The 16,995-nt window shown below is 33.0% G+C and overlaps 1 protein-coding gene across 1 annotated transcript in view; it reads left to right on the forward strand.

Annotated features, from left to right (window-relative positions):
• The window catches only part of LOC126779098 (uncharacterized), a 55,599-nt gene extending 39,126 nt beyond the window's left edge, over positions 1-16,473 (forward strand). The window contains exons 5-10 of the mRNA XM_050502936.1: positions 10,455-10,633; positions 11,634-11,712; positions 12,812-12,954; positions 13,594-13,750; positions 14,491-14,625; positions 14,939-16,473. Of these exons, the coding sequence (XP_050358893.1) occupies positions 10,455-10,633; positions 11,634-11,712; positions 12,812-12,954; positions 13,594-13,750; positions 14,491-14,625; positions 14,939-15,136 (891 nt within the window). The 3' untranslated portion in view covers positions 15,137-16,473. The remainder of the gene's footprint in view (positions 1-10,454; positions 10,634-11,633; positions 11,713-12,811; positions 12,955-13,593; positions 13,751-14,490; positions 14,626-14,938) is intronic.
• The last annotated feature ends 522 nt before the right edge of the window (positions 16,474-16,995 follow it).

The following is a 16,995-nucleotide window of genomic DNA, read 5'->3' on the forward strand; positions in this document are numbered from 1 at the left end:
TACTGAAATTGTTTTTATTGTACAAAAACACGTATTGAAAACACAATAGCTATTCATTTTCGTTCGATAGTGGTATGTGCAAGAACTCGCTTCATTACTCACTCGTGAAATATTGTCAACCGACTTATCTTTATTTATATTTCGGAAGGAAGTAAAGATTGCTATTTCAATGATGAATCGAAGGTTATTCATGATAATCCATTGCGAATTGACGAATAAACAGGCAATAATCCTCACGGTCTCTCACGCAGCATTAAAAAATGAATCACGAGATGATTTATAAACAATATTTTAAGTATCAAATCATTCATTATTCACCCGTGAAATGTTAACAACCGACTTATGGTGATATACTATTTTGATGCGTGTTTCCTTGAAATGTTATGATTATTATGGTCAATATCGCATATCACTGTCTGACAGAATAGCCATACAGTTCCACGAAAATAATCAGTCTAAGTATTCGTTATTCCTGAGTCACTGTTTCATGATAACGTTTAAAAAGTTATAATTATAACATTTTTATGTGTCGATTTTATTTAAAAAACATTATATAAATTCCAGTTATTAATTATTAATTATTTCAAGTCGAGCTTAAGTTTAAGGAAATTAATATTCTGTAATTTATTTACAGAAAACACTTAACTTAGTTAAACACACACCACTCGGTGGTAGGGCCTTGTCTCGTCCGGGTAGGTACCACCCACTTATTAGATATTCTACCGCAAGACAATATTTGTTGTGTTCCAGTTTGAAGGGTGTTTTAGCAAGTGTAACAACAGGCACAAGAGACATAACATCTTATATCTCAAAGTTGGTGGCGCACTGGCAATGTAAGGGATGTTTAATATTTCTTACAATGGATACATGATAAAAATCCGCTTATACAAAATTAAAGTATAAAACCGACTGTTATATGTTACGCCTTCATTAATGTACGGAAACTATTTAACATCGACATCGGCTCGTACTTGGCTTTCGTTTATTTGGTCTTCCTCGAATTCACAGGTAATGTAACACGTTACATATCATCAAAGTCACTACCATGCAAATGTGTGCGTGGAGTTGCGCAAGCGCACGCAAGAGGAAGCACGTGATATGAATCGATGCATCTCTTACGATCTATTCGAAGGATACGTTTGTCATATCGTTTAGTTTAACGGACCTTCGCATTTTATAACAATTAGTAATAGCTGAGTCGTTATATTCATGAATTAATTGATTAAAATTATTCTATTATAAGAATATAGTTGTTGTAGTATAAAATCTTATACTATACACTTTGTTATAAATGGCCGCTAGTTGGCGCTGCAGTACATCAACTTCTGAATAACCAAACGCCATGACTATGCAACTGATTGACTGACTGGCTCATTACGAGATATCGTAAACTATAGATCTGAACCCAATAACTTATCATTGGCCCGACCAGGAGTTTAAAACCAGGACCTCGCCACTAGACCAGACAATCAAAAATATTTGAAGCCTGTGAGGAAATAAATTTATAACGATAGAGGCGTGACTTTTTAACAGCAATGGCTTACCTTACAGTACCTTAAATGACCAAAATAACAAGACCCCTACCAATATATAATAATGCATATAAACAGCATTCAACGTTGAGTGGGTTTCACCCCACGCTAGCCAACGTGAAACAGGAAATGTCATGATTGGTACTAACATGTGAAACAAACAATATATTGTTCATATTTCGTGACGAAAAGCTCGCGGATATCACGACTATGAAGTCGTAAGTCACGGGTTCCATAAAATGACGCTATTTTACAATACAATCACAAATATTAATACCATATTGACTGACGTAACTAACGGTATTTTTTGTATTACCGGGGCAGAACGGGACACTTAAGATAAAGAAAGTTTGACGAGTATTTACAAAAGAAAAATAGTATATGTAGTATATCAGTTGTCTGGTTTCCATAGTACAAGCTCTGTACAAGCTTAATTTGGGATCAGATGGCCTTGTGTGAAAAAATGTCCCAGGATATTATTATTATACTGGTTCCCTTAAAACGGAATATTAAATATTGTCAATTAGCAGTGAATTAGCTATTTACTTCAATAGAGATGCACAAATACAACCACAAATAAAATTCGTTTCTTAAAAGCCAATATTTCTGATAAAAAAAGATAAAAAAAAAGTCATTTCATTAAACTTTTTATTAAAACATAATTAACTTATAAAGCGATATTTGTTATTAAGCTTTATATAATGTACTTATTCCTATTGTTACACTGGCACTCAACCTTCTCAAACCGGAACACGACAATAATGTCCCCCAGACCAATTTCGGCCACGGCGGCCAATCTCAAGACAGATTAGCGAACCGCGCAGGAGATATTATAGTGCACAAGTGTGTGCGCAAACACAGGTGCACTCTCTATTCCTTAGCTCTCATAATCCGATGTGACGGCAATCCGACACGACCGGAATGAGTTCAGGTGAAGGACCAAGGGCTTTACGTGCTTTACACAATAATAATAAGTATTGCTATTGCGGTAGAATGTCTAATGAGTGAGTGGGATCCACTCAGACGGGCATGCCTTGAAACCTAAAAAAAAAATTATATTTTTTAACGTCAGCTAAAAACACGTTATATATGCTCATGGTATGACTTGGTGACTTGACTTCATAACTTACACCGTCAGTAACGCAAAGATCACGATAACGTAATCATAGAGTCTCGTTACTTTAAACTGTATTGATATTACGTAAAATAAATAAATCGTACTGGCAAGTTATTGACAAAGTTCGTATAACGAAACAGTAAGAAAAACTTCTATTAACAAAACACACTTAAGTTTATTTAAAAGTTAGCATATTTGTATGAATTCCTCTTAGCTTTGTCATATGTTTCGTTCACCTCTATATCAATATTATAAATATGAAAATAACTGTCTGTTACCTACTTAGATGAAACTTGTATCTAAGACCTACCAACGCTTTGCGCTTGTCACTAAATAATGTAAATTTAAAGCGAGTGAAACTGCGAAGCTTAGCTTATTTAATCCCTTACTATATCATAACTAATAAATGCGAATGTTAGTTTGTTTGTTCACACCTAAACCACTAAACCTATTTTAAAAATTCTTTCGCTAATGGAAAGCTACATTATCAGCGAGTAACATAGGCTACATTTCGTCCCCGGATTCCCACGGAAACGGAAACTACGCGGGTGAAACCGCGAGCAAAACGCTAGTATTTAATAAATGCGAAAGTGAGTTTGTTTGTAACGCTCGCACGTTTGAACTACTCAACTGTTCTTAATGAAATTTTGCATACACGTTGTCAGGAATACAGAAAAGGACATCGGGTACCTAAAAACCCCGCTCCCCTCTCACCCGTTACTATTATTATACACTAAAACCTTCTCCAATACGCGGTGCATCTTCTAGTATAAATTTTATGTACATATAATGTAATTTTTTTTTTCAGTTACGCATTATAAATAATGTCTCTTCATTTATGAGTATAGATAGATAATTTCATATTTATATATATATTTATAGTTTACATAAGGTAAATCCGGCTGTCAGTGTATTTATATTAGTCAAATATTTACATTCCTGTTTTCATACTAACACTTCTATTATATTACTATTTAACTTTAAACAAGGAATCCTAAATAAACAGTTTAAAAAAAGTGACATTCGAAATTTAAAACATTCGAAAATTAAATATAAACATTTGTTCGTATTGTGTCGTTACAATGTTATCAGCATTTTAACACTTTTTTTTATGTGTCTTATATCTTTTTTGTTCATTGTTTCAATTTTATTTGAAGCGGGAAAAAAAATCTCACACGTAAACACATATAGGTACTCCTTAATTCCCTCCCAGCATCTCTTAATAGTTTTAAATCAATATATTTTTGAACAACAGCAAAAGCTCTCATAGGTAAAAAAATGTATATCGGGATAAAACGAAAGACAGCCGGTTGGCGTGGTTGGTGGATACTTAAGACGGTAAGGGTACCGCTGGTGTTTTAGTGGGTATTCCGAGTTCGGGGCGCACTCGGTGCCTTGGACACCGGCGAGCCCCACATACGGGGGGTATGTATAACGCGTAATGCGTTTTTCCAGGGCTTAAAAAAAATGATTGGTGGATGCTTTCCTTTCACGCCGAAGGTTGTGTTTGATTCCCACCCAGGACAGATATTTGTGTGCCTGAACATGTCTGTTCGTCCTGAATCTGGGTGTAATTATCTATATAAGTATGTATTTACAAAAAGACAAATAGTATATGTAGAATATCAGTTGTCTTGTTTCCATAGTACAAGCTCTGTACAAGCTTAATTTGGGATCAGATGGCCGTGTGTGAAAAATGTCATTATTAAATCCTAATTGTAACTTTACGTAGTCGGGTCGGGCAGTAATAAAAATAATGTGTAATTCAGTTTACGGCGAAAATCTTTCAAAATCTGCCATTTTAGCTATTTAATATTCCATTTTTTACAATAACGCCTTTTTGAAATTAAGATATAAAATATTTAAACAGCAGTTATTTGGAAATTACAGACAGACTTCAATTTTATTTATCTGTATATATAATTACATCAAAATATGATAAAAGTCAAAGGGATTTAATGTATATCTGATATCATTGAGTATTTTAAGCTTTTGAAAAATAAGGAATTTTCTACTGATAATTTAGTGACAGGGCTTTATCCTACGGCCTTCATCACATATTCTACCGTCAATCATTAATAAGTAATACATAATATTGTTGTCTTCCGGTTTGCTAGGTGAATGAGCCAGTGTAACTGCAAGCATAGGCGGCATAACATCCTAGTTCCCAAGATAACGGTGGATTGGCAATGTAAGTGATTGTTAATAATTCTTACAGGGCCAATCAAATGGGCGACGCGACCACTTACCTTATTTCAATAAAGATAAAAAAAAGATAAACAGATATTTCCTTTACACTTTTGCTTTTTAAAAGTCATTACATTTCATAATCTTGCGCATGCTATAAGAATAACACGATTATTTATGCAAATAACCAGTAGCGCCTACTCATTACCAACTATGGTACGTATACACCAAGTACGTATGAACAAGAATGTCGCCTTAAATAGCTTTAGACGTCCTCTGTACTTAAGCGTTAAAGTATTTAGATTGCGTTTCATAATTGCAATAATTAATAGAAACTATTTTCTTAAATTATTTTAGGATTGTAGGGTAAAATACCTTATTATTTTCCGTCTAGTTTGAATAGGTGTATAAAAAAACTAACCATTATTTACTTTTATATTATTGACCTAATAAGATTTCTTATTGCGTAATAAATATATTTAAAATTCGTTAAAATAAAAAAGTTAATAATAGAGGTCGATACCCTTTAACCGTATGAAGTAAAATCCCTTATAAACCCAAATACCTTTTCATACAATTTTAAGAAATAACGTCACATTATATGAATAACAATCAATTTGACAACAATTTAAATTAATTTAACAATTTGACGAGCCGGTTGGCGTGATTGGTGGATGCTTGCCTTTCACGCCGACGGTTGTGGGTTCGATTCCCACCCAGGACAGATATTTGTGTGCATGAACATGTCTGTTTGTCCTGAGTCTGGGTGTAATTATCTATATAAGTATGTATTTACAAAAAGAAAAATTTACATATATCAGGCCCAGTGGTAAGAACGCGTGAATCTTAACTGATGATCGTGGGTTCTAACCCGGGCAAGCACCACTGAATTTTCATGTGCTTAATTTGTTATTATAATTCATCTCTTTTTTGACAGTGAAACCTGCATGTGTCGTATTTCACTGAAATTTTGTCACATGTGTATTTCAACCCGCATTGGAGCAGCGAGAATAAGCTCCAAACCTTCTCCTCAAAAAGGGGGAGGAGGCCTTAGCCCAGCAGTAACATTCATAGACTGTTACTGTAAATAAATACGTCAAATGGGTAAATAACTTGTAATAGTTTACGATTACATAGCTTTACTTTAATTTACTATTTCCATGTAAGTAAAGTCGTGTCTTTTATGGAAAATAAAGATTTTTAAACCTATATAAATAAAATAAAACAAAGAAAACTTAGACAGTGGTCAACAATCGCAACTTTTACCTTTAAGGTTAACGTTATAGGTTTCGTATACGTATTCAAAATCAAAATATTATTATTGAAATAAACTTTTACAAATATTTATGAATTGTCAAGCGCTACCACCAGTAATGGATTATACCGAGAAGAACTGACAAGAAACTTAATTACCGGTAAAAAACTCAATTCGATGAGTTTTTAAGTAATAATAATAATTATAATGTCCTCCAGATCGATTGGCCACGGCGGCCAATCGCAAGAGAGATTAGCCAACTACGCAGGAAATTTTATAGTGCACAAGTGTGTGCGCAAACACAGGTGTACTCTCTATTCCCTAACTCTCATAATCCAATGGGACGGCAATCCGATACGACCGGAAAGAGTTCAGGCCCAGGACCAACGGCTCACGCGCTTTCCGAGGCAAGGGAGTGAACATACTTCCGACTTCCAGACTCCGGGCTGCTGCTGAGAAATTTCTGACAGAAAAACCCAATAACTTTTTATTAGCCCGACCTGGGAATTGAACCTAGGACCTCCGTCTGCGGCATTACATCAAACCACTAGAACAACGAGGCAATTCTTAAGTACATTATTAACGGAGGTTGAGTGTATCGTTACGAACAGCGGAACAAAACAATCGATTAAATGTAAATACTAAAAATATACTTGTTAATATGTTTAACCTCACAATTATCTTATCTCATCGCATTGTTCTAGCCATCTTGTTTACAATCAAACGACCCGTCTTAACCTACCACATAATTACTACAATTTTATATAAAATGTCGCTTACGTCCTTATAAACTTTGCTTAGTTAACAATGATTTGATCGCTCTGTCTGTCATTATTGATTTGAAATTTGAAAGAAGAAGACACAGCGTTGTTTCACTAATCACCCGCTAAAAACATTTGTAAGTAGGCAAAACTAACTTACGTATAAACGATGTTTATCAAATGTATAGTTAAACGCTGATTTCTCTCTTTCTGTCATTTTTGATTTGACATTCGAAAGAAGAAGACACAGCATTGTTTAAATTTTATTTGATTATTTTTGAACTTAGCATTAAATTTAAGACGTTTCAAGGTGTTGTCATATGCAAATAATATAAACACGTTGTCCTTCTTATCATTACTGTTATCATTTGGGTAGCATTTAAATGAGATATTTATTTATTTATTACTTAATAATAATTAAAATAAATAATAAATAAATCAATATCGGCAACATTGTACAAATTTGGGTTAAATATATGTAGTTTTACGTTTAACATAATTTGTAAATTTTCGTTATATGCATAAAAATTACAAATATGCTAAAGCAAGAAGCAAGAGACCTTTTGTTGGCCTTGCTGTGAGGAGGCGGCTTGGACCACTTATGAATATTTAATGACACAAAGTATACCGCGGCATGTGTAAGTCCGGCTTAATGTCGTTTTATAAAAAGAACGCTAGTCGTGTCACAGCTAGCTGTTCGCCGCTACTTTATCTGAGGGAAATTTATTTGTCTAAAAAGTAATAATTACTTCAACCCGCTGTTATCCTAAGATAACATATATATGATATCTTAAGAGTATAAGTTATCTCTATTTTCATCCGAGTCAGTGTAGAAGTTTTTTGCTTATAAGAGAAATAAATATTCATCAATCTATTTTCACAAACTTTCGCGCTTATAATATTAGTAGGATAAAATTAGTAAAACACTGTTAATCTCCCAAAATAAATATCGTTAGAACTACGCTCAGTGACCACGACGAAGGGGGAGTTGACGTCACATCCGGTCCTACAGCTGTCGGAAGGAAACGGACACATGCGGTGGGAATTTGTAAGTGACTAAACAATGCATTGATATTATCTGGATCCATGGAAAAAATGAAGTTCGCAAATCATAAAAATTTAAAAATACTACCTTTGCAACGAATATTCAGTGACTGTCTTGTATTTGATGTATTCTTCCTTTTGACTGAATGTCAACTGCTCCTACTATTCGATCAATCATAACAAGCTACAATATATTTTAAAAGCAGGATATATTCATATTTAATTAAATCATACAAACAAAAATAAATAAAACGAATGTATGAACTAATCACAGGGCATAATTTCGAAAACTTCCGCTTGAATAATTCGCATAAGCAACAAATATTTGATAAAAGTATTCGGTAGGAATACTTTGATCAAATATCAGTCAGAGATTTTGCCGAATATTGGATCAAGTTTCCAATTCAAATTTATTCTTAGTCTTGTTTTGGAAATGTGTCTACGAAGTTGAAACTATGTGAGTAACTAGTTGTGATTAACGAGTGCCCTTAATGGTGGTCAAACAGCTGGCGTGCCCGAAATTCGATCGGGACAAAAATTGTAGAACATTAAATTAATCTTCAGTGACCTTAATCATACTAGACATATAATGGAGAAACAAAAATAATGATTTCAATATGCGTGGTATAATGTTGCAGACTTTATTGAGAAATGTTTTGTTTGAACATCGGTATGTAGATTTATAATCTAGTGAAATATTCGATTAGTACATACTTACGCAGTATTTCAAAATAATAATGAGAGGGAGCTGCACGGTTTTTTAAAGCTATTAATAAGTCTTACACAGTCAAGAATTCGAGGTTGTCGAATTGGAAGTCCACGCCAGTTTGTACTTGAGAGCCACGGTATCCGACTCAGTTCGGATCAAGTCATCATCGTCAACGATTCAGGCAAATAAATCTGTCATCGTAGTTTTGGACCGGCTTCTTATCGAGTGTGGACATCCGTATGATGAGAACTGAGAAAACAAAAGAATCTCAATCTGGTTCATGACTTTGCCAAACAACAGTCAATAAAATCAACCCCATTTTTACATCAAAACCAAGTCAGCCTCGCTCATCTTCTGAAGCTCCTGGGATTCTGCGACAGTTCACCCGAAGCCAAAATGTGTAACGCGATGCTCTTATACACGGCTAGGATAGTCTGGCAATTTTTCAAACCCCGATCTTCTTCTCTCGCTACTTCTTCGTCCGCTACAAATATTTATTTGTGTAATGAGTATGTAAGTTTATATATATTTTATTTTTATTGTTGCATGTATTTATTGCGTCAATATATATTTGAGCTTAAAACTATTAACAATCATTTTGTGGCATCGATTCCGTTGTAAAGTAAAATTATTTGATAGAAATACAAATATAGCTATATCTTTCTTATGGGTGGAGTCAAAAAAGATAGCAAGTCCTATAACATTTGTTTCAATAACAAAGCAAAGCTGTATTCTCAGCCATTAAGTAAAAACAATCTTAGCTTAAGACTATAAGTCTTAACTTTTATTATAAATTCCAAATAATTGTACATTAATGTTGAGTTGGCATTGGAGTACAATCTAAAACAAAGTATTTCCTCAATTTATCAAATGTTCAACACGATGTAAATTTTTAAACAAATTCTAAATATAATAGAGGATATAAAACTAAAGTGCTTATCTGTTATTTGATTTTGCATGGGTAAAATTAAGTTATGAATAATATTTAAACAATGCAAGTTATTATTTTAAAATATATTCTTGTAACTTTTGTTTGTAATTGAAATAAATATACAATATTTTCGGCTGAAATCTGAAAGAATGTTTCAGATTAGGTCAGGACTGGCAAAACACTACTTACTTATATAACAATGTTTTAAAAGTTATATTTCCGAGAATTAAAGTTTTTTTAACATATAATACATGTATATAACGAAAGAAACTTTGTTTCAACCGGTTGCTTCCACCACACCTATATTATTATTATTATTATTATTATTGAAAACAGGTAGGCACACTGGGCAATGAGCCACTCAATGATAAGTGGTCACGACTACCATTACACGTATTGGGATTGTAAGGAATATTAACCATCCTTTACATTGCCAATACACCACCAACCTTGGGAACCTGTATTTGTGTATGTACTTGATGTACCTATAGTTACACTGACTCACTCATCTTTGTTGCACCGTTGGCGTTAAAGTTTTTTTTTATTATTTAATCCCACGAAAGGTACATCGAATATAATGCTTACAATTTTAAAGAAGCATTGCAACGCTGGACTTTATACGTGTAATAAAATTACTATACGAACAGAAAATTCAAAAACAATTTATTTGATTTTGACGTAATTTTAGCTTTAAAATGTTTCTAGCCTAAGAATCTTATATTTCTTAATCTAATTGTTATTTAATCAAGTAAACCAGTCATATATACGTAACTAAAACATGTAGGTGTTTAAATATGGCAAATACAATATGCCCAGGATTTTATGTTGACGTTTACCAATACCAATGAAGCTGTTTAGACTCTAGCTGTTGACACACAAACAAATAAATAACTAAACCATTAACTTTGTTGATTCCAGGACGATGGTACTGTAGAATACTACAATAACATCATCGTACAGCCACACCTTCGGCTTGTTACCGGACAAGGACGAGGGTACCACGTTCGCTGCCGCTACCGTCGCCGTGACCTCACCCTTTACCACCTACATCGACCACATGCTGACCGTTTGACTAACACCAGGGATAACTATAATAAGTAAGTTTTTGGTTTTAGATTTAATCAAACTATTAATCCAGTCATTCTATAGGCTCAGACTTACTTAAGGTCAAAGAAAGCTCAAGTTTAGTAAGTTAGTATAGTTTTCACACTTTATTAATAAGTCTAGATTGTGACCTTGAGCGATCGCCGCTGGGGCTGCAGTCTTGGAGAAATGGTACATACCAGTTTTTCGAGAATATCTCCTTTCCAGCAACATCTATGTTAAAAATTGTTATTATGAAAATTATAATAATAAAACTTCTTTCTGATAATTATTTTTGAATCAGATAAATTGCGCACAAGTTATAGCAAAGTGAAACTCAGCCACTTTCTTCAAACTAATATACAATAGATAAAGAACTTAATTAATTAAAAAATATTTGCAATGAGGACTTAAATAAGTATGACAATAATTGCTCGTATTTATCCCATATCTGAACAAAAGCCTCATTATCTTTAAAGAGAAAATTAATTAGATATCACAGTGAAGCATATGTAAATATATTTTTTTATAGATTAAGAACGCTGAGGAGCATATGGTCCACCAAATGGTAAATGGTCACCAACGCCCATAGACATTGGCATTGTAAGAAATTTTAACCATAGCTTACATCACCAATGCGCCACCAACCTTGGGAACTAAATGTTATGTCCCTTGTGCCTGTAATTACACTGGCTCACTCACCCTTCAAACCGGAACACAACAATATCAAGTGCTGCTGTTTTGCGGTAGAATATCTGATGAGTGGGCGGTACCTACTCAGACGAGCTTGCACAAAGCTCTACCACCAGTAAAAATATAGCACATCGCTGGCATCATTGAACACATATGGCAGGACAACCAAAACATTTTGTTGTTTATTGTAAACTAATTGATGCTCACTCTTCTATTTCATTATTAAATTATATAACTATCATACAAAAGTCAGGCTACCTCAGATCGACAGTACGCTAAAAAAATAAAAAAAGTATATTTTCTATATTATTTTTTTAATAGCGACGAATACGATGAAGACTCAGGATTGTTACCATCAGTCACAATGAAGATATACAAAGGAGACCCGGAAGATAAAGAGGTAATGATTAATTTGTTATGTTCCTTTAATTTAATTTAATTAATAAAAGAGGCAAATGAATAAATAAAGCAAAAGCAGGTACAGTACGGTTATCATATCATATTATACAGTGTGTTCTTACTTGTTATTACCAAATACGTGTTTTTTAAATAACGCCATGATTAATCCTTACTTTTCCTTATAACTAAGAGTCGCGATGGTCTAGTGGTTAGAACGCGTGAATCTTAACCGATGATCATTCATCATCTCGTGCTTGACGGTGAAGGAAAACATCGTGAGGAAACTTGCATGTGTCTAATTTCATTGAAATTATGGCACATGTGTATTCTACCAACCCGCATTGGTGCAGCGTTGTGGAATAAGCTCCAAACCTTCTCCTCAAAAGAAGGAGGCCTTAACCCAGTGTGGGACATTAACAGACTGTTACTGTTCCCTTATAACTATTTTGTTAGCAATAAAATAATAATGAGAGTAGTTTTAATATTATTTGATCTGTCAACACTAAACATCATTCATTTTATAGAAAAGACACCTAAAAATTCTCAATTCGTCAAAATGATCTTAGGTAAACTATTTATTATTATATTTTTTGATATTTGTTGTTATATATATATAGAATATATAAGAAGCACAAAGAGAAAGAAATATAGGGACAACATTGGATATCGCATTTTGTCCAATATACCTCTGTTTCTTTCTCTTCCTTTCCTTTCCGAAAAATCGGGCCCAATATAATTACTGTAAAACGGAAATTAAATTAGTTATGAAATAAGTCTGTGTGCTACATTATGTGTCCATTATTAATACATATATTACATTTATTAAATATAAAATAAAATAAATAATAATAAATTCTCACTCACTCATACCACTTCCTAGCTGTACTTAATTCGTGTATTTGCGATAAGACCAGTCTATCGAAAATAATGCAAAGTTTTCACAGATACCCTCTTCGAAATTGTATTTTTCTATCATTTAATAATATCATGTATACATAATGCTTTGCCGCGCTGCTTGGCAATTGTTGTAATAATATTATGTTCTCATATTAGTGAATGTGTTTCTTGATGAGAATAAAGTTTCTTTAACCCATTTATAGGTGGCGTCAAATGTTAAAATTGGTGACATTCTGACCCTGGTCGTTTCGTTGGAGAAGCAACGCCAATATGGTCTTCTTGTCTCCGAGTGTTCCGTAAGAGATGGTTTGGGGTGGGCTGAACAGAGTCTTATAGCGGATGATGGGTAAGATGTCTTTAGAAAACACATATTGATCCTTATGGATATTTCGAAGTTGAACTTGGTTTTAGTTTTGTTAAGTAATTACTGTATGATGATACAATAATTGATTGAAAAATCATCATTGAATCGAAGATTTTAAAAGCAGGAGATATTATACATAACACAACACTGGTACACTCTATTCCCTACTCCATTAGTCTGTTGGAACGACAATCCATCACGACTACAGAAAGACAAGTGCATCGCTAATGGCACATAAATGTACATCGAACCCAGCCATGCACCAGAGCGTTGAGATTGGTACCATGACTCAATCAACTTTATACATATTTCAATTCATCAGAGGAACCATTTCTATGTTGTTTTCAATCAAATAATTTTCTTTACTCACATTTATTCAGCATTTTAGTAAAACTATTGGGTTTGATTAACATTTGATATAGATAGTCCTGAAATAGCAATTTGTTATTATTGAATTAGATCAGTATAAAGAAAAATCGAGCAAAAGAATCACGACTTGCATAACATATAGGAAATTATTATTAGATGTAACACGAATCAAATGGACTATTTGCACGTTTGCCTTCATAAAATTAATAAAAAAATATATATAATCATCGACGAATAATATATTTATTCCAGGTGTCCACTGGATGGAGAAATTATGGGATTGTTCCAATATTCTCGCGAGAAGCAAGAGGCTCGTGTATCCTTCCCCGCTCACAAATTCCCCTACACTGCCAGTGTCTACTACACGTGCGAAGTTAAGCTCTGTGATCTAAATCACCCGACTGATTGCGTAAGTTACATTACAACTCTTTAACATTGCGACTTGGAGATATAATCTACAAATCGTGGTTCACTATTCTAGGTGTAAGCTTTCCGCTACCTTTGATACCGCAATATGAAATAATTGTGTGGTGGTAGGTATATGATATGAAGATTAAGTTATATAGTGTCATAAAGTGAGACAAATGAGTGGACATTCCCAAAACCGTCGTTCACTTACACTATACTAATATTCACCCGCGAGTTCACTAGCGTGTTAGTGAAGGGGACAGGTGTTAAGTATAAAAAATGTTTGTACTTTCTTAGGTTCAAGCTTGTTCCATATTAAAATTCATCAAAATCGGTTTAGTTTAACCACTTTCTTAGTTATCGATAGGTTTTGGACTTAATATTTTCTATGAAGAGAATTACTTGACATGTAATGGTATTAAAAATTAAGGTTTTTCGCCCTGGTAACTTTTAATGCTTCCAATACTAGAAAATATTTTATTGATTTTTTGTTGTTTAAATTATTTTATTTGAGTTATTATTTTGTAACACGTTAGTGGTGTTTATTTTAATCATTTTTGTTAGATAATCCGTTTGCCTGTCTCAATTCTAGGTCCAATTTTAAAATATTTATTTTTTAATATTTTATTTTATTAGGATATAACACACGTTAAACATACCAATTATAGTCATCGACCCAAAAAATATTTTACTAAATATTAATAAGACTAGTAATATTAATTGGTTTTAACAAAATTCCAGGAGCCATGTTCCCATAAGAAGAACCGTGTACGTCGCCAATCTGACGAAGGATCACCAGCTACAGTGGAAGTGTTCTCAGGGTTATACGTCAATGAAGCTGACTCGCCCGATAACGATGAGGTTACTAGCGAAAAGGTAGGTCATGTTTGAATGATCCAAAAAGTAAAACGTTTTTTTATTTTTCATTAAAGTATGTGAACCCAGTTAGAGATAAAAAATAACCGTTTTCGTTGATTTTGTTCCGAAAAACAAATTAATGTTTAATATAACAATAAAATAGACAAAGGTCTGAACAACTAAACAAATATCTTTAATCACAATTTTTATTTTAGGTAAATTAAATGGAGAAACTTGGGGAAAATAATAAATTTTATCCTCAGGCTCTATCATCATCATCAAACGAAGTGACAGAAATCAAAACCAATTTTTATTTATTTTTATATTACAGAAAGAAGATGAAATCTGCATATCTCAACGCAACTTCGCCATTGGTATATGCGTTGCTGGAGTCATTTTGATGATATGCGTGATCGCGGCCATTGCGTTTATACTCGCAAGAAGACGAAACCCTAAAACATATTCTAGAACCGGAAGCTCCCTCTACAGTGGACCTTATACTAACACCGGATATTCACACACAAGCTAATACTGCCTTTAATAAGCCGCTTTACCCTACGTACAAGGTTGCATTATATATTGAATTTGTAACCAGAAAGAGACAAATTATAGGGTAAATGTGACTATGTCGTAGTAATTTAGGATATAATAAATTGGTTTTAAAATATTACAACGAATAAAAATGACAATTTAGAAAACATTTTGTTAGTATGTTTGGATATCTGTTTGTCTTCGATACATGTTTGAGTCGCGTAATTTTTTTTAAATACTATTATCTTAACGTCTTAATACTTTTTAAGGTTCAGTCATAACACCTTAATGGGATAACAATTAATTCGACGTCTTAATCGATATGTCGATTTCTATTTGTAATTTAGGTCCGTGTATTATTTAAAAATAGAATGTTGTGTTCAGAAACCACAACGATTCAGTCAATTTTATTTAAGTATTACCAATTAAATTAATCTTAAGTCTTAAAACAACGGGGATATTATATACTTAATACATCGTTTGTGATAATTCGTGCATTAATGTATCCGTCCTTTAAACAATTTTACTTGTAAGTTACGTTAAATGGTTGCCTTGCATTACGTAATAAATTTAAAAATAATGAAGCTTCATTTATAAGAATGTATAAATTCTTCAATATCAATATTTTATGTGATTTTAGTTTAATTTTATTTTGAACCCGTGTAAGCTATTGAAATAAATCTATGTAAAACACTACAATCACTAACAATAACAAATGACATTCTCAATTTTTTTCTTGATAGTTTGCACGGGACCTTATTTTTATGTTTTCGGTGGCGGGAAATCTGTCCATGGTTAGAGGTCCCTCTTTTTATAAACAATAAAATGACTACATAAATTTTTATATAGTCTGTGATATGCATGTTTTTTGACAGTTAAATACAAAAATATTTATTATATATACCACTAGATGGCGTTAATTTTACGCATTATTATTATTTCTTTATTTGGTTATCAGTATAGTTTAGTGAATACCATCTTGGATAATTTCAGCGTTTAAAAAAACTAATCTGTATTCATTATATTTTTTGTAATATAATCTGAATCGATGCCATATTTAATTAATAAACCTTCTTAGTAGCCAATATTCCGTCCAATTATAGGTGCTATTTTTATACTATTAGCTTTTTAAATGCTTTTTGCTTCCTATAATGTTGTAACAACGAATTTTGATACGTGTTTCATACCTACTCCATTGTTGTTTAGTTATGACTAATTTACCTAGTGTGTTTTTTTTAGTTACAATGGAGTTCTGGAACCATATCGAAGCGTAATACGTAGGCTTAAATTGTATGTGTATGATTTTTTTTAACAAATATACTGACTTGAAAATTATGCTTTTTTATTTTAGATACAACCTTCATCCCCTAAGCATTCTTATGGAATAGAGGTATATTACAAACGAATCTAATTTGCAGCCAATAATTGTGAAGCAATTCTGTGGATATAAGTTAAGGATGATTTTTCACTATAGGACTATCTCATCTCAGCTCTATATAAACACAACAGTGTTTTATGTGCTTAATTTCCTCGTTGCCCCTTTAGTCTATTAGCTAGATATACAGAAAAGAAAAATATATTTATGGACATAAAAGCATCCTTAGAAACGAAAACTCGTGCAGAAACTTCGAAAATTTGCTAGTTGTTTCTGAACGAGACTTTGGAGGCGGGGTTTATTTATAAGAATGGATTCTCATAGAGAGAATAATCTTCTACGCACATATGCACTCCTATTCTTTAAATTGAGTTTGTCTAAATCAACAACATCTGAATGAACAACACTCCGCACGTCTGTCATTTTACAGTTACGACTGAGGCCCTGGGTTCAAATCCCAGGTCGTTCCAAGAAAAAAGTTA

This window comes from Nymphalis io, chromosome 28 (genome assembly GCF_905147045.1).
Source record: "Nymphalis io chromosome 28, ilAglIoxx1.1, whole genome shotgun sequence".
NCBI lineage: Eukaryota > Metazoa > Arthropoda > Insecta > Lepidoptera > Nymphalidae > Nymphalis > Nymphalis io.